Source organism: Melanotaenia boesemani, chromosome 21 (genome assembly GCF_017639745.1).
Source record: "Melanotaenia boesemani isolate fMelBoe1 chromosome 21, fMelBoe1.pri, whole genome shotgun sequence".
Lineage (NCBI taxonomy): Eukaryota > Metazoa > Chordata > Actinopteri > Atheriniformes > Melanotaeniidae > Melanotaenia > Melanotaenia boesemani.
Genome location: NC_055702.1, coordinates 5,829,960 through 5,855,939, shown reverse-complemented (window position 1 = coordinate 5,855,939; position 25,980 = coordinate 5,829,960). Strand labels below are relative to the sequence as shown.

Sequence of the window (25,980 nt, the reverse complement as noted above, 5' to 3'; positions counted from 1 at the left end):
TGTGGAAGATCAGCCAGAATGACCCCAAAAACCTGCAGTGCCCTTTTTTGGTCATAACCTCTGATTTTTACTGTCTTAGATCAAAGCAACAGATTAACACTAATATCTGATTGTCTATTTGACAGCTGATAAATATATGGTGGATTAAGAAATGAAAAGTTACTTATTGCATTAGTTGAGTAACTTGTTACCAACTGAAACATAACCATTCATGCAGTAATTCCTCAAAGGGAGGCTCATATCTTTTTGCTTAGTTAAAATCCAAGAAGGTACTTTCTTTGGGATGGGCTGTGTATCTCTAAATACTCAATCTCAATATTCAAACTAATAACACTCAAGAACGGAGAAGTCAAATTAGAGTTGACAACTGCTATAAAAACGGACCAGTTCAAGAACAAGATTCTTTAGACAAACCTAAGATATTCTTGTGTTTGAATGAAGGGAGGAAGGATGGGAAAAGACTGACTGTGAACACTACATTGTCAAACATAGGGGCAGTGTGATGCTGTTCTAGGTCTAGAAATTAAACTGGATCACTGATATTTATTGATGATTCAACGCATAAAAATATCTGGAAGCATCACGTTGTTTATAAGAGTTGCAGATTGACTCCTTACCAAGCCAATATGGAGCAAAAACAACCAGATGTGATCTTAAAGGGCTGACCGAACCTCAAAATGGAGGGAAGCAAAATAATAAATAATCTGAAGGTAACAGCAAAAACAGGCTGAAAAGCATCTTAAATAGGGTAAAACTGCAAACTTGAGGAAGTTGCAGACTGAAACATTAGCAGGATAATGAGAAAAAATGTAATTTCTTCATCCAAATTGTAATTTGGCGGTGTATGGAGGCTAAATTACTCCAAATATATCAAGAGATTCAGACAGATTAGCTTTGATATGTCATTCACTTAAACACTTCAGTCTTAGTCACCCCATTGAGGAATAACATGCATCAGCCAGTGGATTATAAACCCCTGCTGATGTAGCTGCTAAAACAGGGGCACCAGGAAGAGGCGTTGTCATGCCGACAGCAGGGGTGAAACATGGTGAAACAGCCGTCAGTGGCTGGATAAATCCTGGGTTTAGCCAGGCTATCGTCACGTCAAACGCTAGCTTACATGCAATGGAAAGGCTAATGCTAAAACACAGATGATTGAAGCAAATAAATTTATTAATAAATTGATTAATGAAATATTTTCATCATGGAACATGAAGGAATGCCAAACCTGCTTTCATACAGAAACAAATGCACAACACAGTATTACAGCATTTCCCTTTAGACTTAAACTGGATATTACAGTATATCTATGCAGATGATAATGGCATATTGCACATATACGCAAAATACAAACTTATTGTAAAATAAGGCACATACTGAATAAACGGTGCATACATACAGGTTTTGCTTACAGACACTGAAAGCAAAATAAATTACAGAGAAAATGGACTGTTATTCTTTGGCTGACTTGGTTGGGCTTAATAACAGGGATGCTAGATGTGCCTGAGACAAAACGCTGCAACTAGACAGAATTCTTTCCAACATTAAGGAGAAGAACATGATGGCACAAGTGATAACATTCATATTTAAACCCACTTACAAACAGATCAGGATAATAATTAAAAAAAAGCTTGATTTTTACTTTTGATGATTAGCATAATGGAAAAGTAATCAGTGATTAGTTTTGCACACCAAAAGCAAATCATTAGGGAATGAATCAGGGGATGTTCCTTATTTTTACAACAAATCCCATAAAATACCAGAACCAATCATGTTTTTAAGGTGTAGTTAAAGCCAGACATACAGCATTTTAAATGCCTTACATCTCTAAAAAGTATTGAAAGCACAACAGTAAGCAAGACTGTTGTCCTTGGTGACGTGTTTGGTCATGAACAATGACACCCAACAACATAAATTTTGGTCCAAATTTACATACACTGACCTGCTGGTGGAAATATTTACTACTGCAGCAAGTATGTGTTAGTACACTGTTAGTATTTCCCAACAAAAGCCCTCCTTAATTATCTTTAAGTAAGATAGGAAGTCCCAGGAAGCCATGAGGTCTACATTTACATGCACAATCTGGATGAGCTATGGTCATAATGCATTCATTGGACTGGTGTCGCTGGCCTAGAATACAAGCATCTGCATGTCAACACATGATTAAATATGCATCATTTCTTTTTGATCAGCTACAAGTTTTAATGTTTATTTGTGCACTATTGTGGGAAAATGCGGCTCATGAGACACCCATGTGGTGAGAAGAAGCACAAAGATACAGCAGTTTTGAAGAGTTTACTGCCTGAGGACAGATTTAGGTTTAATCCCAATTCTTTGCCTTGACCATGGCCTTCTATTTGCAGAAGTGAGGAATCGCTTCTCTTTTGGGGATCAAGGAATAGTAGTAGCTATTCCAGATGATCCCATATATGTTCTTGAGCTAGAAGACAACTAACCCTTGATCTAAAAAAAAAAAAACAAAACCAAAAACCGGGGACTTTACATCTGCGAGACAGAGGGGTAAAGCCAAAGGGAGGATAAATGTGTGTAGTGGAGTGGTTTGTGGGCATTATTTGAATAACACCTTTGTTGCTTCATTATATTCCTGGTATTAGTTTACATTTTCTGTTGCTGGAATTCATTCCCTTTGTTTTCACACCTCATGGGCACTGGAGAGGAAAAAAAAAAAGCTCCACTGCCCCGCAGGATGGTACAGTCAGCCCAACTGGGCGAGGAGCCAAGCGATTTGACAGGGGAAGCAAAGTGGAAAAGGAAGGAGGAATGGGGGCAGGGAGACAGGGAGGCAGAGGAGGCCAAGCAAGTCTTTGTTCACCAACAACCCCCCCGTAAAAAGCAAAAGGAGAAGCGCTGAAGTGTAGAAGTGAGTCCAACCTAATGCTAAAGGACGAATATCGGAGCAGAGAGGAGAGAAACCCTGTAGGAGATTACCAAGCTGGAAGATATGCAGAGATTTTACAGTGCACATACAGATACACACACTCCTTACTCATGAGCGCCTTTATTAACACCACCAATGTCGCTTCCTTAATCCACACAACAAATACACAAATTTCCCTAAACACCTCTTTTCTGCCTCAAGGTGTCTTATCAAGCAACAGACAAGGTCATCCGACAGAGAGCGGGGAGGTGGAGTAGAGATTTGCTTCTTCAAATGACACTCAGCAGCTAATTAAGATAAATGCCTTGTTCAGGCAGCACTCAAGCAGTTAGGCGACTGACACGGTGACTAAACTGTTAACTAGTCTTCCTTCCTGTTGAGGTGAAGCCTCTTAAACTTGGGCAAACACAGTGGAAGCTGTGATTTGTAACCTCAGACTGCTGGTTTTCAACCGCTTTTCACCAAAGTCTCAGTGGATCTAAAAATACATTGTTTCCTAATTTAAGTAATTTCTGCCAATTTCTGAACCAAACAGAAAAAAATCTGATAACATATCTGATTTGATTTCTAACAGCAGGTGGAGTTTGGTCACTAGTTCATTATTTGCCTAGAAAGCAGAAATTCAGAAAACACACTCAAGATCCATTTAGGAGTCGTTCTGGAGCTAAGATCTAATCATCTTACAACAAACTGTGGATGCCTGATGTTTTGATGTCTTCTTTTCACTTCATCTTTGGATATCACTATCAAAACTTATAAAATTTAGATATATCTCCTGCTTGTATTGCAATAAATTTTTGGAAAAACAACATTAAGTGATGGATAGATGATTGAAAACAGGGAGAGATCTTTCAACACAGCTTGTAAAAACAAAAATGTGACTCAGGAACTATGTTTAACACTAATAAGATGAGGATTATTTGGCTCTAAACACTTGGAGTTAGTGAAAATCAAGTCTTTGAAAAGTCAACTAATTAATACAAAAAGCCTTGGCTAAGCAGTCTGAGTGCAGACCCCCTGACCCACCCAACGAGCCAAGCTCTGAGTCAGTCTCTAAGCCAAGAGTAGTTGAGCTAAAAGGGTGAATCTGTACACATGAAGTCCACACTCCCCCAATCACACATACACACACACTCCATCGCTGTGATGATGGAGTGTGTCCAGTGGAAGGCTGTTTCAAAAGACAAAAGACCACGAGAAGTTGTAGACTCTTCACTACAAATAAAGACTGCAAATGAAACTAAGTTTAGAGTTCAAATATGATCCTACAGTACTGGCCAGCAACACTGTTGCTAAGCAAAAGCATTAAATCTGGCATCTAGAGAGAATATGAACTAAAGATAGTTAAAGAAAGAAAAATAAAAAAAGCCTTCATCTCCAAATGATTTACTGCCAGTTATTCAGCTTCAGTCATAACATTACTTTAAACACTATACTGAGTACAAGTCTTGTGATACACATATTTGTAATCTAATGCTGGTCATATACATTATATTCTAATCTTTAATGTATAAGCAGGAATATTACAAAACGATATTGCATAGAGAGCATAAGATGCAGGGTTTAAATTATAATATTTGAATGTGTTGTGTTTATCAGGCTGCTTTGTTCAGGATATGCTCAGCACATCCTACTCAACAGCCTAAAACTAAAACTATCACATATTTGTAATTTGTGCCTCTGACACTTTCGCTGTTCCTTCATGTGAATGTAAACAGATAACAAACTAAAAATACACAACACAGGTCGTTCCTTTTACCCTCTAGGTAGGCAAGTCTTTAGTTAACATAATTAAAGTTGTAATTTTTTAAAATCACAAAACAAAGGTTTTTACTCTCTACTTTATAGCAGAAATTACAAATTAAAGTCATGCTTGAACACAAAGTTTCTGTTCAGGTTACTACACATGAAGCTTCGGGGATTATAAATACCTGCAAAGCTTTTTTTTTTACCCTGTTATGCAATATGTGTGGTTCTGAGAAAGGTTGTTGTATAATCTGATCCCACCTTGACTCACAATAATCAACCTGCAATAAACTAAATATTGCACAAAGCAAAATCAACTGAAATTTGGATAATTAAAAAAATAAAAAAGCACCTCTGGTGAAAAATCATTTAGCGCACGCTTTGAAATTTGTTCAACTAACATTTTGTCCATTGAAGCATGCTAAACTCTGACTAAAAAACAAAAACAAAACAAGGGTCAAATTTGGCATATCTTTGAAAACCGAGGATTCAGTAATCCTCATCTTACATATATGGTGTGAATCTTCATCATCATTATTATCCCAGCCTGGTTTTGAAAATCAGCTGTATCTTTTTTGGGACCAGGTCAGTTTCCTGGAACAGCCAGGATGTAACCAGATCTGCTCTTGGTGAAGTCTGGCTGTGATTGGTTGATCTTGGGTTCGACGATGACGGTGCATTTTCTCCCGTTCATGCTGCACTGAATGGGACTCGCAATGTTCACCTGAAGCTTCCTCTTCTCACTGCAGAGACAAAACAAAGTAGGAAACAAGAAGAGCAAGTGTTAAAGACTAAAATTTTAAAACACAGACACAGGAAAAAGAAAGATCTACATTCCCTGGAAAACATGGAAGGATAAACAGAATATTAGGAAAAAGCTACGGAGTCATGAATCATACAGAATAAAGATCTTCCTGCACCTCCTCTGGTTTTATTTCTTTGTGACATTGATTTTACTGATGAAGTCGTGTAAAATGCATTGAAACAAATGAATTTGTTCTTCATTACTCTTGTGTGTTTTCTGTTTTCACTGCGTTTTTCCTCCGAGTTTTCTTTCCCTCTTCTACCTGTATGTTTCCTTCCCATTTTCTAGGTACTTGCATTAACAACCATAGATTGCCTCAATCTGTGTAGAATTTCCTTTTTTAACTCAACAGACTTTATTGTTATTCAGAAATACAGAGTATATGGAACACAACAGCGATAATAAATTAGCAAAATAAAAGAAGCTAAAAAGGACGAGGAATTACATGACAAATAATAAATACCTAAAAGTAGCTAAATAACATTGCATAAAACAATATGGATGACATAAACAAATGTTACAAAAGGAGTACCATGATAAAGTGTCAGTACAAAGAGACTGTAATTATAGTGCCAATATACTGCAGATGGGTTTGGTTATTCCTTCTTTAAAGAGTTTTCCAACCCCAGCTTCAAAAACAGTTAAAAATACTACTTTATGAGATTTGTAACTTATTATATTGTGTTTTTATTTACATTTTACAGACCGTGTCACAGCCTTTTTTAGATGTGAGGTTATATAATCTGCTTCACTGTTCCACCTCACAGTTGTGTTTCCATGGCCATGGCATTATTTACACACTTAGTTCACTCTCAGGTGGTTTCATGTTCTGTTAAATCACAGTTTAATGCAGAAAAATAAAATCTGCAGATTCATTAGTACAAAACAGAGCAAGAAGATGCTTTTTTAGGTCATAAAACATGTTCTTCCTCACATACAAACAGCACCATAATCTCATATGTATAGTATTTGGGCCGTAAACATTGCTTTATAGAAGCAAAATCATTCTCACTGACACACACACACACACACACACACTGCAACAATATGATCAGGCAGTCCTGTGATGCTAATACTAATGTGTGTCATATATAAGATAGAATAAATACGTCTGAATGTGATGAAATATATGTCAGAGAAATAATCATAAATACATATTACAGCAGTGTTCGTGCACAAACTGCAACTCAAAGAACTAATCATAAAATTATATTCAACTAGAGGAATTTTTACTGAGAATATGATGTAATTAAATAAAAATACAGGGTAAGATATGAAAAGCTGTCAGATTGTGTCAAAGTTATCTTAGATTTATTTATATGGTGACAATTAATAGCCTGTCGCCTTAAAGGGTCTTTTAGATAAACCTTTCAATCCTCTACATGTGCCACACATGAGTGGATCACTTAAGATTGAAGCAAAGAAACCAAATAATTCTTATTTAACAGTTTAATCTCTTCTCAATCTCTCACATCCTCGGCGGGAAGAGCGAAGATGTGAGAAAGACCTTCTGGCATAATGAAAAGAAACTCAAGTCATTACCAAAGCAGCACTGGCTGAAAGTTTGGAGAGAACTGGATGAATCTGATTCGAATAACAGCAAATGAGAGTGCTGTCCTGCAAATCGGATTTGAGAAAGGCATTTAATTTCCCTTCGGTCTAAAACCAGTCGAACAGGAAACTTAATCAATCTAACAGTGAAGAAACCTGACTGTTTAAAGGTTTACTGGAAACAATGATGGATTATGCATCTGACATGAGCGAAAACAAAACAAAAAACAAAGCAACAGCCTGCTTTTGCACACATTCAGTCATATTAACGTGGCATGATCGATCTTGCAGATGACTCACTAAGCTGTTGGCATTGGTGGGCACCATATATAAGCAAACAGTGCAGTCACGATGAACTCCAGAAAGGGTAAACATCCAACACCATCAAACACCAAACCCAGCAGGCCAGAATAAATAACTGGTTCATGATGCTGGAGAATCTCCCCAAATAGTCTGGCTCATATCTGAACCAGCCCTCTGTGTTTCAGAGCACCACACTTGAACCATAGTCGGTCCAAATCCACCTAAAATCTGCTCAAATCCATGAGACTAAAACCGAGCCAAACCAAACTAGAAGCTCAGAGCCAGAGCGGCTAAATCTGGTGAATTACTGACCAGACAAAGCTGAATGTGGCGACATTTAACTTAAACTGGCCTAATCCAGCTGGCCTGGAAAGAGGCATCAATCGATTCTACCAAATGTTGGTGATAAATAATGCTAAGCTAAAATAACATCCTGCATATATACACCTTATAAGTATTAGCAGGGCAACAGTCTTTGTTTCCAACACAGGAGAGAAACAAGTGAGTTGCAGATTGGTTAAGGTATGCTCACAGAAGAGTTTTCATGAATAGTATGAAGGTAAAACACTAAACTAAATGTAGTTGAGCATTAAAGCAAACACATCTGTACAAATATAATTATAACCTTATATAAACCGGAATATTTAAAGCATGACCAAAAGAAGACAAGAACACAATAAGAGAAAACGTATGGAAATGTGGATGTTATATATTAGTAAAAGCTGAAACAAACCAATGATTCTGAATGTTTGTCTAAATAAGGAAGGCTGTGTTGAGTGAAAATCTCAAGCATGATTGCTGCCGACCAGACAAGCTCAGCCAGGTCAAGCAGAATAATATTCTGAATCTGTTTGAAATCGGCTTGTTTTTAATCATCGCCCACTTGCTGCAGCAACCTATGATGAGCGACAGAGGACTCAAACAGACTCATGAGTTTCCATTATAATTTTTTATTCACATTTACAAGATAAATATAAACACTAAAAACAAACGCAGGAAAAACGTTTCTAAGCTGTTTGAGGTGGATTAGAACTATTTCTATGAAAACTTGATGCGCATAAAGGGAAACGGAAACAATTTTGTAAACTGCTTCTGACCAGGAAAAGATAAAAAAAACATCAGGACTCACCAGCTGTTTCTGGTCTGAGCCGGCAAACAGTCATGTGAGAAGGTAGCCCGTACAGAGACCTGACAAAACCCAATCACGGCTCATCATGACAACCTCAGCTTTGTTAGAATTGAGATCGAGGAAATTTAAATTAACATAAATAAAGGAGTGGTGAGTTTAGGGAAACCTGCTGTCCGACACAATCCATCAAACGAGACTAACGTCAGATCTTGTTTTTCTGGGAGAATCCATGTAGGAGTATTGGTGCTGTGTTTAAGAGCATAATAGCATACAACTGTGTGAGTCAGAGAGTATATGAGTGTGTAGAGGAGAAAAATAGTGTTTCCTGTGGATTATGGTGCTGCATCCAAACACAGAGAAGCTAAGAAAATGAAGATGAATTACAGAAGAAATCATCTGAGAGTGCTGTGGAAGGAATGATCTATACGGTGTTGCTGGACTGGAGAGCAGCAGTGACCGGGATTTCAGTTGCTGTCAGATCCAGTTAGACCCTCTCTGGGTGAGCGGGTGCTTTCCCTCGTTTGCTGTTAAACAGGATCGATGACGGGAATAAAAGAGGGAGAATAAAGTGGCAGAAATTGTGAAGCTGCTAAGGGATACAGAAATGTGAGGTAATGTTAATGTGAGGGGGAGACTGAGGAGATGACAGTGTGGTAATTGCTTTGTGGCTGAGACAGAGCAGGAGGAGGATGTAATGTTAATGGAAATGGGCTCAGACAGGAAGGTTGGTAAGAGGGAGCTAAAAGCATATAAATAAACATGCATCTCTTATTGTTTAGTCAAGTGCTTGTTGTGACACACTTTCCCCACGATACAATTACTAATCAACATGTAAACAAATTAATTTCTTCCAGCATTCTATGTCTTTGTAATCTGAACACGAGAGATGAGCTATGAACCTGGTAACACTGACTTGTTGCACAACAACTACAAGTCATAAACAACAGAAAAAAAGAAGCTTCTGCTGCCCACGCTGCACTCCTCTGCAGTGTGTGTGTGTGTGCTGCTCTGCAGCTCGGCTTATGCAGGGTAGAAAAAGCTCAGGGTATCGCTGATGCTGGTTTCCATGGCAACTCCTGTGAACCTAACTCCCCCATCTGTCATGGCTGCCAGCCAGCCAGCCAATGGTCGCGTTTGCATGAGTGTGTTGCGATATGTCTATTCCTCTGCCCATCCCTCATCCCACTACTTCGACAACTCAGTGCAGTGCTGAGATGCCAGAGGGGATGCTGGCCTGTGCTGCTTGTGAAGGGCAAACAGGGACAGGAACATCCACACATACACAAGATAACACATCCACGCAAAGCCTCCGCCGACTACACTGAATGGGTCTTTGACACATATTTGATCCATCAGGCTAAAAGATTTCCTCTTAACCCTTAAAACTCAAACGCCATTTTTTAATGCTAGTTTTATGTGCGCCTGCTGTTCTTTTTTTAATATGTAAAAATGGATGTAGAAGCCAAACCCTTTTAATCATAGTCAACATACATTATTTTTCAGAACAGCCTCAGTTGTCATATTATGAGGCTAAAATTATGTAAAATTAATTAATAAATTTATATAGCAACTTAACAGCCAACCAAAACAACAAAACAGAATTTATACTAATAATACTTTGTAAAAATAACAAATAAACCAACAGTGACCAAGCATTTTTTCACCTGCATTTCATTCTCTCAAGTCACAACACACGCAACAAACTATTTACACATTACATTTTTTCTTCCTGGTTTTTTTCTCATTTACAGTTATTTATGCTACTATTTACCTGCTATCCTCACAAAACCAACTCCAACTCATCTTGTTTCTGGTCACACTGTGTGTCAAAAACATCTTCTCGGCTTTTTTCCATAGGACTATTATTTTTGCTCATTTCCGAGAGACAGAACTATCTGCTTCTGATTGGACATTACTATAAATTTAAGCTCTCTGATTGGAGGAAAGTTTGACAGAGAGTGACTTCATTATATTTTCTGGGTTAAAATAGCAACTCTAAGCTCTTAGCGTCAGAGTAGTGACAGTGATTTCTTTATTTTTTATTATGTTTTATTTTTATTATCATGGATCCCTTGTACATTCTTTTGGCTGGATTGAAACCTCCTGGATGGGGTATAAATAATTGGGAAACTTCTGTTGTAAATCTAAAGGGCAAGCTATTCATCACAATTTACCCTACATAATTACACACTACTGTTCCTCAGAAATGGTTGAAAATAACAGCAAAAGCACTCAGTACTGCTGGCGATCTAGTTTAAGGGTTAATAAATGCTGTGCCTTTTTAGAATACAACTGAGCTCTTTATCTCTAAAAAGAGAAACGTGATCAGTTAAATCTTAAGGTCACTGGCTGGCCTTTCCCAACCAGAGCTGGCCTGAGCCGGTCAGAGCCCTGAGGGCAGACTTGGTCTCTCACTGGATGGCCTCTCCAACTGGAAAATCAGTTCTTTCCTGTACTCCAACCCCCCCTCCCCCTTGTGTGCATCTTTGCCCTTCATGCCATGTGAGCCCAGGCTCATTTGCTCCCAAAAGTACCTCCCTTTTTACTGGAAGGATGGAGGCTACCAGGAGGGGAGGAGAGAAAATTTTGGATTGTTTGGTAAGACTTTAAATATAAGAAATACAAAGAAAGTACTGAGGAAAACGTATCGTATTAAGAAAAAACTGGAGAGGCTATTTTCAGGTCAGGGAGCCAGGATTACCTCCAGTCTGAAAAACCATCCATTCCCTCTTCTGAGTCATCCCTCTAATAGTGTACCTGGCTGTCTCCCAAGCTGGCATCTGATGAAAAATATATGAGTGCTGCAGGTGGGGAGGAGGTGAGGGACTCTGCAAAGCTAAGTCCCACTAAAACACTAAAGATTTTGATCAGAGTGAAGTCTTTCCTCATTTCTAGCTAATACAACTGACACTTCTTAGAATGAAGAACAGGAGCTTAAAACAAGACAGAGATTTATCATAAATGGCCTTGATTTTTGTCACAAATATGCAAAATGCTACACATATATATATATATATATATATATATATATATATATACACACACACACAGATATGTATATATATATATATATATATATATTTAGGACAGCGTAAACATGGTGATGCACTGTAGGTAAATATCTGCAACAGAGCGTAAGGAAAGATACTTTATAGTGAGCACTGATTCTGCGCAGGAAACTTCCAGCATTTCAGTGCTGATGCCACTTTTTATATATAGACAAACCTGTCTCCTTTCATCAATATTTCAGTCTGTGAGACAACACTGGGATCAAAATGGAGGGAATGAAAAGAGAGCAGCACACATGTGCAGTACATGTGCTTCTGACAGTGTGTCTTTGTGTGTTTTAAGTCAAGACTCCATGAGGCAGGATGTAGGAAGAGAACGTTGCAGACAAATACACATTTCTCAGCCAAAGCAGGTCAGATACACTGAGGATTAATGGATATAGTGCATTCAGAATGTTTTCAGACCCTTTCAACACTTCACGTTAGGGCTTGATATTAAAATTGTCAAGGATGTCATGTGAATCCCATGTAATTGTTAGAATTATGGGAGTACACAAAAAGGCACTGTAGAGTCTTAGAGCATGGCAGTGGCAGCATTATGCTGTGGTGTTTGTAATTACCAGCATCTGTAAAAATGGTCAGATTTTAAACAACTATGGTACAAAACAAAGATAAATGTTTAAATGTAACTTAATTCTGGTCTACCAGAGAAATAATCCTGAGCATACTGCAAAAGTAATACTCCAGTGGTTCAAGGAGGCAAATTCAAATGTCTTACAATGGTCCAGTCACGGTCCAGACATCACTACAGGTAAGAATCTGTGGTATGACAAAGTACACCAGTAAACCCACCCAGTTTGAAGGAGCTGGATCAGTTCTGCCTTATAGAATGAGGATAAGTCCCAGTGGGTGGATGAGAGCTATCCAAAAGACTTGCAGCTGCAACTGCTGCAAAACTTATTTTCAGTTCTGTTGAAAAATTAAAAATTTGCATCTTGAAAGGTGGCAGGAATGCTCTGTTGATTATATGATAAAAATCCTGCAAAATAATTTTCTTCACCTTAAAGGTGAGTAAGATCTTGGCAACAATGCAAACAATGGCTGAATGTAGATAAAATGTATGTGGAGAGCAACAAATAATAAAAACAATAAAAACCAGCTGCTATTAACTGATAAAATTTTCATTTCCGTTATGTGGATATTTTCTGGCTACATAAGAAGCTGAGAAATATTGAACCCAGAAGCATCGTCAATAAACAGCTGATGGAATGAGAATAAATCAATCAATTTAAAAAGCTCTCTGGATCACAAATAGAATTAAAGCTGAAGTTTTTGTTCAGGTTTGATTATTTCAGGGCGGTTTAAGTCAGATTTTACCATTTGTCTAGGAAAACATATTTCCTCTGTTGTGGTAGTGGTTTACTTTTAAATTTGACTACTGCCATTCAAACTTTCAAGTCGCCCCACTATCTCAGAAAGCAGGTACCGCAAAATGAAATAGGACATTGAAAAGAAAAGGGAGGGTCATGTTTGGATATCCCATTCATCTTTTTCAAAACTTCTTCCTTTTTTCGCCTCCCACTCAGTTACACAGATTTGTAGTTAACATCAGACCTGACACAGCATCTTTCTTCCGCCTACTGTCAGACTTTCTGGGTCTCACATGGCTGCATCGCATGTCTCACGTGCTCTTGTGTGGTACATTCACACTGGAGAAGCATAGGAAAGATGCAAGCAGCAGCACAAATACTCAGAACTCACACCTACGTTGAGCTAAATATAGTGTAGAACAGTTAATGAGAGGAACAATTCTCGCCTTGAATGATCATCACAAAACACAGAATGGGATATGTGGATGCATCACTAGATATTTACCTCGATTTAAAGTGGTTCAAAATGTAAAAACTGCCTGAGAGGCTCTCTTAATGCAGCTCTTTAATTAGCATGACTGTGCCTTAGAGTTGTGCAGTTCCAGTAGATCTGCAACTGCAGATGTGGAGCATAAATAATGGAAAAATGCTCGAGGAGAGGAGAAGACAGTTTCTGTGACATGGTGGGAAACTTGAGAGAAAAAGCAAGCATGAAGATACTGCACTGGTAAAAGCCAGAGTTCACGTTTGCCTTTTAGCTTTGATTCCTTTTAAAGTACAACTATTTCAAATTTCAGCTGTAAGATTATGAAAATGTGGAGTTAAGAATGACCATTTTATCTCCAAATTAGAAAAACAAATCTCATATTATTTAATGTTGTAGAAATTGAGAAATGAACTGCAAACTAAAGAGAATAAATTGTTTAGGGGCCATAAAAACCCAAAGATGGAATAAAACAGCGCTGAAAAAGTGTTCACTTTGAAACTCACTATAGAAATGCAGCAAATCCAGGCATCGCTATCTTCTTTTGTGTCTCTTTTTTTTGCCATGCTCTTTCAGAGTGTTATCTTTTCCTCTAGCAACAGAATAAAAAAGCTGTTCTCTAAAGATTATTAAGTAGGTCACATGGAAACCAGGGTGAAACTGCACCAGCAGCAAAAACAGTATTGATTAAATTGTTTTGTAACAGAGAAAAAGAAGAAGAAGGAAAAAAGTTATTGTATATTGTGCATGGAAAAGAGTTCAGAGGTGAAGCTGACATCAAAGCGGTCTGTTCCACAACAGAGCATCAAATCCTGCTTTAGGCCATCATACAAAACAAAGAATAAACAGCTGAATTTAAGTTTGACAATACACTCACCAGCCGCTTCATCAGCTCCGACAGTTCTATCTCTTGTTAACACAAATAATTAACCAATCACATGGCAGCATCTCAGTACATTTAGTCATGTAGACATGGTCAAGACGACTTGCTGAAGTTGAAACTGAGCTTCAGAATGAGAAAGAAAAGGATTTAAGTGACTCTGAATGTGTCATGGCTGTTGGTCTGAGTATTTCAGAAACTGCTGATCTGGGATTTTCACACACAACCATCTCTAGGGTTTCCAGAGTCTGAAGTCTGAACGGTCTGAAGAAGAGAAAATATCCAGTGAGCGGCAGTTGTCTGGACCAAAATGTCTTGTTGATGTCAGATGTTAGAGGAGAATGGGCAGACTGGTTGGAGATGATAGAAAAGCAACAGGAAGTCCAATAAGCACTGGTTCTAACTAAGGTCTGCAGAATATCATCTCTGAACACACAACACGTTCAACCTTGAAGCAGATGGGCTACAGCAGCAGAAGACCACACCAGGTGCCTCCTGCCAGCTAAGAACAGGAAACTGAGCTTACAATTCACACACACTCACCAACACTGGACAATAGAAGCTGGAGAAACGTTGCTGGTCTGATGAGTCTCCATTTCAGCTCCACTCTCAGATGATAGGCTCAGAATTAAATGGAAACATCAGAAAAACATGGATCCATCCTGCCTTGGATCAATGGTTCAGGCTGCTGGTATAATGGTGTGGGGGGATATTTTCTTGGCCCACTTTGGCCCCCTTAGTAACAACGTGGCCTGGTTTAACCACCACGGCCTGCTGTATTACTGCTGACCATGTCCATCCCTTTATGACGATGGCTACTTCCAGCAAGATAATGCGCCAACGGTCTCCACAGTCACCAGATTCCAACCCAAAAGAGCAGCTTTGGGATGTGGTGGAACGGAAGATTCTCATCATGGATGTGCAGCAACTGTGTGATGCTGTCATTTTGATATGGATCAAAACCGTTGTGGAATGTTTCCACCACCTTGTTGAATCTATGACACCAAGAATTAAGGCAGGAATGAAGGCAAAGGGGAGTCTAATGTGGCACTACAAAGGTGGCCTGTGAATGTACATGAACAGTAAACATAAGCTAAAAAGGCCTACTCTCGTTAATATGCTGCAGTAGTATTTCTAAATTTTATGCATAGTAAGCGAGATCTGCACCACTGCAGTCTGGGAATAGAGAATAGAGACGCTGACTACTGAGAGTTGTTGAAGGCCCGAGGCACTTTGAAGCAAACGCCTTTATGTGATCTTCATGTGCGAAATATGAATATTTTATGCAAGAGTTTCCCACTTCAGCTGGTTTTGTTTGAAATCTTTAAACTGAAGATGTACATGACACAGCTTGAGAAAAGCGATCCAGCAGCTGCTGCGTTATCTTATTAAAACTGTTTTTCCTACACTGATTCAACCAAAAAGACAAATGATTTGGCCGAGTCAACTAAAAATTCACATTTAGAGAACATCTCAAACTTGCAGATGTGTGTTTGATTAGGCTTTGATATGTTTTGGGCTTTAAAGGAGCATGCATATTCTGGCTTAATCTCCATTATGGTAAACGAATTTCATTTAAAAATAATGCCTGCAAGAGTCTTTCTGCTATAAAACAACAAAATCTGCAAAATGGTCTTTTGGGTCCGTGAACCGTTTATCAGTTCCATCTTTTAGTAGGAGCAAACAATTGGATAATCAGGGTGATAAGATTAAAGCGTTTGGATTTAAAAATAGGTTCCTTTATAATTTCCTTTTTAAGAAGGTTAAGAGGATTAGAATAAAAAAAAATTATTATCAATATTTTTTTTAAATCTGTAAATTTTCTAGGGAAAACTGGGCAGACTTCCAGGGAACACTAAACATCTACAAAGAGGATAAAAGGTTATCAATATTATTTATTACCCTAAATCGTTCTCATTTAGTCTGTGGATTTCTCTTTTCAGGTTTTTAATCTCACAAAAACCACAGTGATTTGGCCATTCGAGGTCACATCTGCACTCCGAGTCATTAATAATCTATTGCCATCAGGACAGAGTTGTTGAGATATAAAAAAATAAATGTAAGTACAGATGGACATTTAACTAAAAGGAGAAAATATTAAGCTAACTTTTTAAAAAAATGTTTGACACTATTAGATTAAACCAGTAAGTGTAACAATAACAAGAATAGTTGTTCAGCAGAAAGTAAAACAAGAAAAGTTTTCTGTGCCTGTGTGTGCATCCATAAACAATCACAAATGAAGCGGATCAGGTTTGATTCAGTCTCGGGCCCCTAATGTAGTCTTCCTCTGTCTCTCTCTAACTGTTCTGATCAAAGCAAAAAGCCATCCACAGTTAATTAAAAAACAACAACAACAAAAAAAAAACAAACAAACCAATTTATCATTTTCCAGCCAGTGGCAGCATTGTTAAAAGATGTGATAAAACTTAGTGGCAAAAATGCATTTGGTGCAATGTTTCTGAAACATGTTATTAGCCATCCATCCTGTCGTTCTCTGAGCTCTCTCCAGTCAGTAAAAGTCAGTCAGATGTCAACTCTTGTTTAATCTCTTTGTTTGTAACTTACATTCTCTTTTCTTCCATTCCCTCCAATCATGTTCTCTTTGGTTTCTTTGATGAATCAGCCATGGTGTGCATTCTAAACAGCCAGTGTGTTGATATCCAGTTACTGGCATGTAACACCGTAAAGTAAAACAGCTGTCAAGTGATACTCCAGGCTAGGAAAACAAAACGCCAGTGTACCATTAAAATGAGTCAGAAGCAGACTTTTAAGGTGAGAAATGTATGTATTGTTGCTTTACATAGTGACACAAACAGAAAATTAGAGCTTTCTTTCATATTTTTCAATGTGAAAACAAAAGAAAAGATGCTCTGATGACAAGTCAACCATATCTTTATTGTAATGTGAGCTGAGAAAACAAGTAAACAAGTGAAACTAGTGAAATGTGAGCACATTTGTCTCAATTTATTTGGAAATTGAGATATGCTACAACCCTTATAGCACTTTTTGGATTATATGTTGGATATTTGGTATATCAAAGCACAACTTCTTTTTTCTTAAATTCATCTTCCCATTAAGAATACCCAGCAGATTATATACTTGATTTTGAGTTAATTTATTTTCTGAGGTCAGTTTGCTCTGCATGATAAATTCAGATAATTAGAATCCATGTGGGTTCCTGTGATGCAAACAAATAAAACTTTAAAAAACTGAACAAGATTTTAGAGCTGTTCTTCCTAATATGATGTACAAAGGTAAATGCCTTTCGTGAAACACATACATCCAATTTATTACATGATTTCAACTGTGGCTGCAATGCCAAAAAGGCCAATTCTGCTGAGTCCACACCCCTGAGGAGAGTAAAAGGAGGAGAAGAACATGTGTGATCACTGCTGGTAGGTCCTGCAGATACACTCCCCTTATTCCCACAGGAGAGCAAATGAATGAAAGCTATCAATAACGACAGTCCAGTGTCACACTTCTCACCTCTTCTTTTCACTGTTTATGAGATCAGTGAAAGATGTAACAGAGCCGGAAACGAGCAAAGCAAAAAGCTTGTGTCTCTGGGGCATACTGTTGCTGCTCCACAGATGGTGGAGGCTAACAGGCACTGCAGAGCCACACAGCAGGAGGCTTCAACAAACACATGCATTTGCAGGAGGTCTGCTCCAAAACCAATGAGTTAAACCTTATTCACCAATCAGCTGTCTTTGGCCTTTTCTAAAGGACACACTTTCTTAAGGCTCAGTACAGTTAACTTAAAATGCATTAGGCGAATCAATATGCAGGCACACACTGAGTCAAAACACATTAGAAAGACAGGCCACCACAATTAGTTGCTCATTACTGAAGGGAGACTGCTCACTTTTCAAGTGGTTATGCCTCCAGTTTTGTTCATTAAATCCAATCAATGTCTCAATCAAAGGTTCATCTATTTTCATCTCCTGACACGTCATCGTTTTCTTTCAAGTAGCAAGAAAGTTGAAATGTTATGAATGAATCACCACCTGGGATGTGGCTATCGTCTAGGTGATGAAAAAGTTTCGGTTTTTCTTTCAAATGCAAATTAAAATAAGTAGAATTTAAGACTGTTTCTTGTTTCTACCACATCCTAGATACTATACTATGCAGGAAAATGCATAAATGTGGTAAATACAGCAATTAAGACCAAGTAAGACAAAGAAAAGGATTTTTCTCTGGAAAGGATATTGAAATTAATTTCTCAGCCATAAAGTTACTTTGATTTCTCAAACTATTAGAGAACTGATAACATCCAATAAGGGACTCTAATAAAATATAATGTACTAAAGCAATTATTAAGCTGACTAATCAAGCATGATTTGCACAGCAGGATTTTTAGGCCAAAGTTTGGAGTTCTAAGAATTATTTTAGATAAATTGAAAATAACTGGGCGCAAACAGTGCAACTTAATAAGTGCTATTTTAAGCCACATCATAAAAAGAGGGGCAGCCAGAGCTCAGAGTGGACATCTTCCACGTGTTGAAGAGTCCTTGGAAAAAACACAGAACCTCTGCATTAAACCCAATATGCTCACTGGAGTGTAAACATAGAGGAATGCATGCTGCAAAAAAGAAAGTAGAAACACTTTAAATATTAAAAAGTGCTGTGTGATTGTTAGTGTGAATGTGAATTATGAACTTATTTGTTTTCATTACTTGGGTTGTTACCAACATCTGATAAAAACTTCATGCCATTAGCCCCATTAGAAATATATTGATGATGTGTTGCTCATCCCATTGCTAGCCACAAGATTAATAATCCTGTAAACAAACAGCCAGATCAGCAGAATTCATTCTCTTTTGGCTTGACATTACAGAAGCTCTGATAAAAAGTAGAATTATGGAATGAAAGAAACAAAGACATAATGTTGTGAAAAATCAAGTTGTAAGGTGGCAAAGATGGAAGGTGGGAAATGGAGACAGGAGAAACAATAAAAAACTGGAGCTCTGAGTGAGATAGGAGGGATAAGAGAATAGATCAAATGAATAGAGAAGAAATGGAGGGCAAAGAGTGGGGAGGAGCAGTGTGTGCTGAGGTTAATAATAATTGGCTTGACAGTGGGAGATGGTGTGGTGCTGTTGCTGGGCGAAACATTGGTTTTTAGGGTGGGGGAAGGTTATAGGGTAAATGTAGAGGTTACTTAAGAGATGGAAGCTCATACTGTACCATCTTAGCTGTATAGCACTTAACTAGGGCTTTTATACACAGTGAGAGTGAGATGGTAGTCTGAAGTAAGTGCACACATTGCATCCATACACATGAGCATGAAGCTCCTACAGGAATACAGATCCAACTACTCTCGAGTCAGAGTAGTCATGTAGGGGATTTAATATGGCACACACAAACAGATGGACATGTATGCACACACACTATACTGGTGAGTACTGGCTCAAACAGGTAAAGACTTCAAAGGCAGTCTGTGTTTATATATACATTTTTTTCTACCTCCACTGCCCAAAGAACGCCCAGATCCCCTACTAAACACTATATATATCACATGTCTATCTATTTCTATCTGTATTTGATTATATACAGAAAATCCGCATACTAAAAGAAGATAAAATTGAATAATTGTTGCTAAAATAATGAGTGCCAAATTTATGGCATAAAAGCATGAAGAATATTTGCACAGAGCCTTTCATTCAATTTGCGGCCCTGATCTGTCAGTAATTAGCGCCTGATTCACTGCGACAGAAACTCATTATGCAATCAGCCACTGAGACTGCGCTAAGACTCATTTTGCATTTAAATGGGAGGCAAAGTTTAAGGTTGGGATTTCTGAGATCAGGAAGCTTAGGAAAGAGATAAACAGAATTGCTCTGTAATGAAGCAACAGCTACAGAATTCACTGAAGCTGCAATTACACTTCAGAGGCAGAAAATTGTTCATGCAAAAATGATCCTCAGAAAGAGCATGAACTTTCATAAATCTAGCGACACTTATCGCTGCCCATTAGAATGCACTGGAAATGAGGCTTAATAAATCTGTCCCAGAGTGCTTTATCTGTCAAAGGGTCAGAGCTAATTACATCTGTGCAATCCTGTCCATGAGTTTATGAGAATGTAATGCTGCGTAGAAGTGTCGACTGCATGGGAAACAGCAGACTATTTTCTAGAAGCATTTACAAAATGGCTGAAACTAATCATTATCATTTTTTTTCAATCAATTAAATGTTTAATCTATAGGAGGTGTTAAAGTCGTATTTTAAAATTGTTCAGTTTACCTAAAGACAAATAATCACATTTAAGTCTGCAGCTGTTTAAGCACTAAACTAAAACCTGTTCAAGCCAGAGGAATATTTTGGACATGGGCATCAAGAGTAGACTTGCAACTTTTTGCAATAAAAGAAGATTAAAAAAAAAAAAACAAAAGTTAAATTGCCCATTTAAAAATTTCTAAATAAATTTATAAATTACCTAAAAGTTTATGATGCAAAAATATGAAAGTCTTATGAAGCTATTTTTATTCAGAACAGAGCAAAGAAGCATCATCTACAGCAGGGGTGCCCAAGTCCGGTCCTCGAGATCTACCATCCTGCAACTTTTAGATGCAACCCTTCTCCAACACACCTGAATCAAATGACTGGCTCGTTACCAGACCTTTGCAGAGCTGAATAACAAGCAGATGACATTTGATTCAAGTGTGTTGGAGAAGGGTTGCATCTAAAAGTTGCAGGATGGTAGATCTCGAGGACTGAACTTGGGCACCCCTGATATACAGTAAATAATATCAAAAGATTCAGAATATCTGGAGAAATCTCTGTATGCATGGATATGGCTGAAAATCAGTATCTGACAATCATGAAAATACCATGTGGGCTGTAACACTAAGACGGCTTACAGCTCTATGGAAATGGTAACTGCATATGTGGAAAGGCCCCGTCAGTGTTTAAAAGTAAGTCCAGGTGTTACAGCAACTAATGCTTCCTTCATAAGGGAAGGCATTGCAAATTTTAGCAAGATGATACTAAACTGTATGCTGGATCTATCGCAGCAGCATGGCTTTGATGTTTGACTGGCATGCCTGCAGTCTACACCTTTCCATGAGCGCGACAAAGACGATAAAGAAAACAAGAGATGAACAAGAATATGAACATTAACAGGAGACAGTAGCATTCTTTAGATCATCCTTAACAGGCTGATGGTTAGAATAACAAGTTTTGGATTGCCCAAACTTTCCAAGATTATCTGTGAAACACCTGGAGACAAGGAGATGGCCTGAGAATGTTTTTCCTCCATTGAGACTGGGTCACTCCAGTTTGATGAGGTGACAGAATACAGGAATTCAGAGCAGGATGGGGCTTCAAAGCACAGACAGGCAATAACCCTGAACACACTGTGAAAGCAGGTTATTTTTTTTAGACGTAACGAAGTGAAATATTTGGCCATGCTCGAAGTCAATCACCAAATCTCAACTCAGTCAAGCTACATCTGTTGCTGACGACTAAACTAAAGGCAGAAAGAAAACTGCAGTAAATTTCTGACAAAGCATCAACAAGGATAAATTCCATTCTTTGGTGGAGTTTGGTGGATTCACTGCCTTAAAAAAAATCTTAAAGTAAGAAAAATAACTTTTATTTAGGTTTCTGTGAATTTGTCCAAACAAATTTCAAGCGTTCTAAAAATGAGTTGTAACTCCTAAACCTCTCCTACAATTCAAATGTGCATATCCTCGGTCTCTTGATATGTGAGCCTGGACCTGCATCTAAAGACACATTACATTCTGTTATTAGTGTCAACGCCTCTGCAGCACACCTCGCTAACTATTTTTGTCACTGTGAGAGATAAAGAGGTAGAAAGAGGAGGGCTGGCTGACAGAATCTGGGCTCTCTGCAGTGAAAAAAGTAGGTCAGATCCACACACAGACATACTATTTCATTCATACACAACCTCTGAGACATGCCGCAGACTTCTGCACCTGTAAGCATCATCTCTAATGTGTACTTACTCTGTCAAGACGCATAAACACACATTCTCACGGTAACAAAAACACTAACACCCTGGCCTGGCCACTTGCCATTTTTTCCTCCACCTACCCAGCCTCCTCCCTCAGGCTGCAGCATGGTGCAAATGAGACAGACAGGACTCCCCACCGGCCCACATAACAGTGACTGTGAGAGCATGTCCAAGTCTGGGGATTTTTTTTTTTTTTTTTTACTGATTTTACTTATATAACTGCTCTGCAGATCTTGCAGTTATATTTGGAGACTAAATTTAGTTCTACCAGTGAAAATCTTAACTTGAGGAGTATAAATATTTTTCCTTTATTGTTGAATTTAAGAAGTAAGTTTATTTCTTTTACAACTATTTAAAGTAACTTTAGACATTAGGGTTGATAATATGTTATGCAACAGACATATTAAAGAAAAAATAACATACTGAATTAAATAAAGTATGGGAAATAACACACAGTTCTAACTGTGCAGAGGAAAGCTAAAACAAAAGCTTGTGTCACATATTTAATTTTTCCTATCCTCTCATTTGCCTTTTCATTCCTCTCCCATTCTTTCTGTTTGGTTTTTCTTAGGACGAGTTGCTGTCTCTTTTCCTCCGTCTGTGGTCCGTGATGAGATGTACAGTTATTATCCGCAGCCAGCAGGGTTATTAATGGATCACATACGTATCAGACAAGCATGGATCCAATGGTTGCCATGGGAACTGCATCCGCAGCGCCCCAGAAAGGAGGGAGAAAGACAGAGCTGGGAGGAGGAGGAGAAATGGAATGTGAAGTGAAAAACAAGAGGGGGAGGGGGAGCAGCAGCAGCAGAGGGGCGGGTGATAGATGGAGGAAGAGGAAATAGAAAAGGAGGGATGGATGGAAAGAGGAGGAGAGAGAAGCCCACTTCTATCAGTCTGAAATATTTGATTCAGCAGAAAGGGTGACCTTGGAGAGGAAGACAAAGGCAAATTCTCCTCTGCTTTTCTTTTCACTTCTTTCTGCTTCCTTCCCTATTGTCCTTCTTTTTATTGTGCTATTAGAAACTATGTTCATGCCATCTCCAGTTAAAACAAACAAAAAAAATGCACAATGGCACATTTTTTGGACTGCATTCATTGTCCTTAAATAATAAGAAGTCTCTGAAGCTAAAATATAGTGGAAACAGATCTGATTCCAACAGGACAACATGAATAGATGACTTTGTTTTAGTGTTTTGAACCTACTTCCAGCTCTTTCACGACATCTAATGTACTTTCAGCTTCCAAGCAATGCTTCTGCAAATGCTGTCTTTTAGAAATGTAGTTGACTGTTTACAATGAACCCAATGTGAACAGTCAACTTACTGCCCCATAAAAGTGAGATCCAAATAAAACTGATCTACTTTGCCAGTATTGCTTTAAAATATTGAGAAAAAAAAATATCTATCTCATATATACACACATACATATATATACACACAGATAGAGAGAGAGAGAGAGAGAGATAGAGAGAAAGTCTTCATTTTAAATTTAAAAGGAACCCTGGGTATTAGCACATTTTGGCTTTAACATGTAGTTATTGCCCTGTTCTACTAAAACAGTTTCTGATACATGAAAATTACTAATTACCTTAATAATGTTATGTATTTATTATGTTTCTGACTTACGGAGGTAGCCATTATTTTACTTGAACAATGCATTCTGGGAGGTTACTTATGAGGGTTGCTCTTTAGACTAGAATACATGGAGGTGTATTTCGGCTTTCAATGATATGTTAACGATTTTCGTGAACAACTGGGCCGTACAAATGAAATGCCCTTGCCAAAGAATGTCTTGTAGTCTCAGATAAACATGAGGCAGATTTATGACCGGACCTCTGTCAAAGAAAATTCCAGGCAAGTAACAAAGTTATTGCTCTTTTGCATGTTCTTCTGCTTTGTCTGCAAAATATAATGGTTCATTTGAAATCCAAGGACACGAGAGATTCGCAAACCTAATCAAAGGCATGAATCGAACATGCTTAAGCAACATTTGACCATTTGCTTCTGGCTCTGACAAGTGTGTCTCTCCTGCTCTTGTAACTGAGCCAGAGGATGTTAACAGCTCGAATGGAGATGATGGTCTTTGTGCACCCAAGTCCACTTGCTCGACCACCCATCTGCAGAATTCCGAAATGTTAACATCTCTACATAGTTATCTTCACCATTTGGCACTTGAACAACAGGATGATGTAATATCACTAATCAATGAATTTCTGTCTTTTTGGTGATGTTCCAACCTGCACAACTGTCTTGATACATGACACAGACGTAGAAAATGCCAAGCCCATAAAAAGCATCCGTACTGTGCCAACCCTGTAAAACATGCTCTTATCAAACAAAAGACAGAATACTTGTGAGCATGTTTCTGCCAAGCCCAGTTTTAGTCCTTGGAGCTCACCTTGTCTGATGGAAACAAAAGCTGATGGCTCACCTTATTTTATTACTGATTTTTGTAAAGTGAAGTCTGTATCTGTTCTTGATTCTTTTCCTCTTCCCAGGACTATTGGTGCTGCCAGATACATGAGTCAACTAGATCTCCACAATGTTTACTGGCAAATTCCTTAAACTGATTGTACCTCTGATATTTCAGCCTTTGTAACCTCTGACAACATTCTTGCAGTACAGAGTCATGGCTATTGGTATGTGCAACCAGCTACCTTCCAGAGACTAGTAAATAAAGTTTTAGTTGGTCTTCCAAACTGCCCTGGGTACTTGTATGACCACTTTTACACAACAACTTTTCATCAAAAGATATATCAACATTGAGTCAAGTGTTCCAACGCTTAGCACAAGCCTTGCTCACTTTAAATGTGGCCAAGTGTGAATTTGGCCAGTTACCTATTTGGGAAAGCAAATAGCTCGGGGACAGGTACGTCCTCTTGACACTAAAGTCAACACAATCACGGCTGCGCCGGTTTTTAGGCATGGTTGACTACAAAAGCTTCTTCAGCAGTTGGCCACCCGTTAACTCAGTTTGGAGTGTGGACCAAAATGTTTCCAAGAGCCCAAGTTGTCAAAACATGAGTTTGTCTGCTACATTTTCCGAATCCCATGCGCCCCCCCCCCCCCCCCCCCCCCCCCCCCCCCCCCCCCCCCCCTCCCTCCATCATGTTGCCGCGCCCCGACCAAATACTCTACCACAGAAAAAGAAACCTTGCTGCTCGCCCTTCAGCACTTTGAAGTGTATCTCTGTTCCAGCCCTTTGCCCATTGTAGTCTTCACCGATAACAATCGTCTTTCTGGCACACATGTACAATTACAACCACCATCTCATGCGGTGGGCTTTACTGGTGCAAGACTACAACTTGGATATTCAAGACAAAAAAGGATCAGAAAACGTGTTTGCTGATTTCCTGTCCAGGTTATGAGTATTTCTATTTTTTGGCATTCATTTATGTGTATTGTTTGTGTTTATAAAACCTGTTTTGTAACTTAAGGGGGGGATTGTTACGGCTGTCACCTGTGCAACTAATTAATCAATCTTCTATGCCATGTGTAATCACCTGGCTGGGATTGGCTCCACATCATCACACCTTCCTCACCAGCTCCCTGGTTTGCTGCCCTCTAGACCAATCGCTGCTGCTGAGGGCTCCCTCCAAAGATAAAAGGGCACATGGCAGCTGTGTTTTGGTAGACAGCTTGCCCTCTTTGATAGACTCTGCTAGTGTTTATGACTGTTTAGTTTTGGTTTGTGTATGACCTTTATGGTCCAGAGTTTTGGTGGTTGTATGTTCCTTGTAATTGTTACTTGTTCGGAGATGGAGCCAGTTAGGTCTGTTTATCCTCTGGTAGATTTATCTAGTCCTTTCTGTTTTATTTCTTTCTTT

General features: G+C 38.5%; 1 protein-coding gene across 1 annotated transcript in view; it reads right to left on the bottom strand.

The window, feature by feature from the left end:
• Positions 1–1,150: 1,150 nt before the first annotated feature.
• myo1d (myosin 1D) overlaps positions 1,151–25,980 on the bottom strand; it is a 125,461-nt gene continuing 100,631 nt past the window's right edge. Inside the window, exon 22 of the mRNA XM_041973213.1 lies at positions 1,151–5,388. Coding sequence (XP_041829147.1) covers positions 5,232–5,388 — 157 coding nt within the window. The 3' untranslated portion in view covers positions 1,151–5,231. The remainder of the gene's footprint in view (positions 5,389–25,980) is intronic.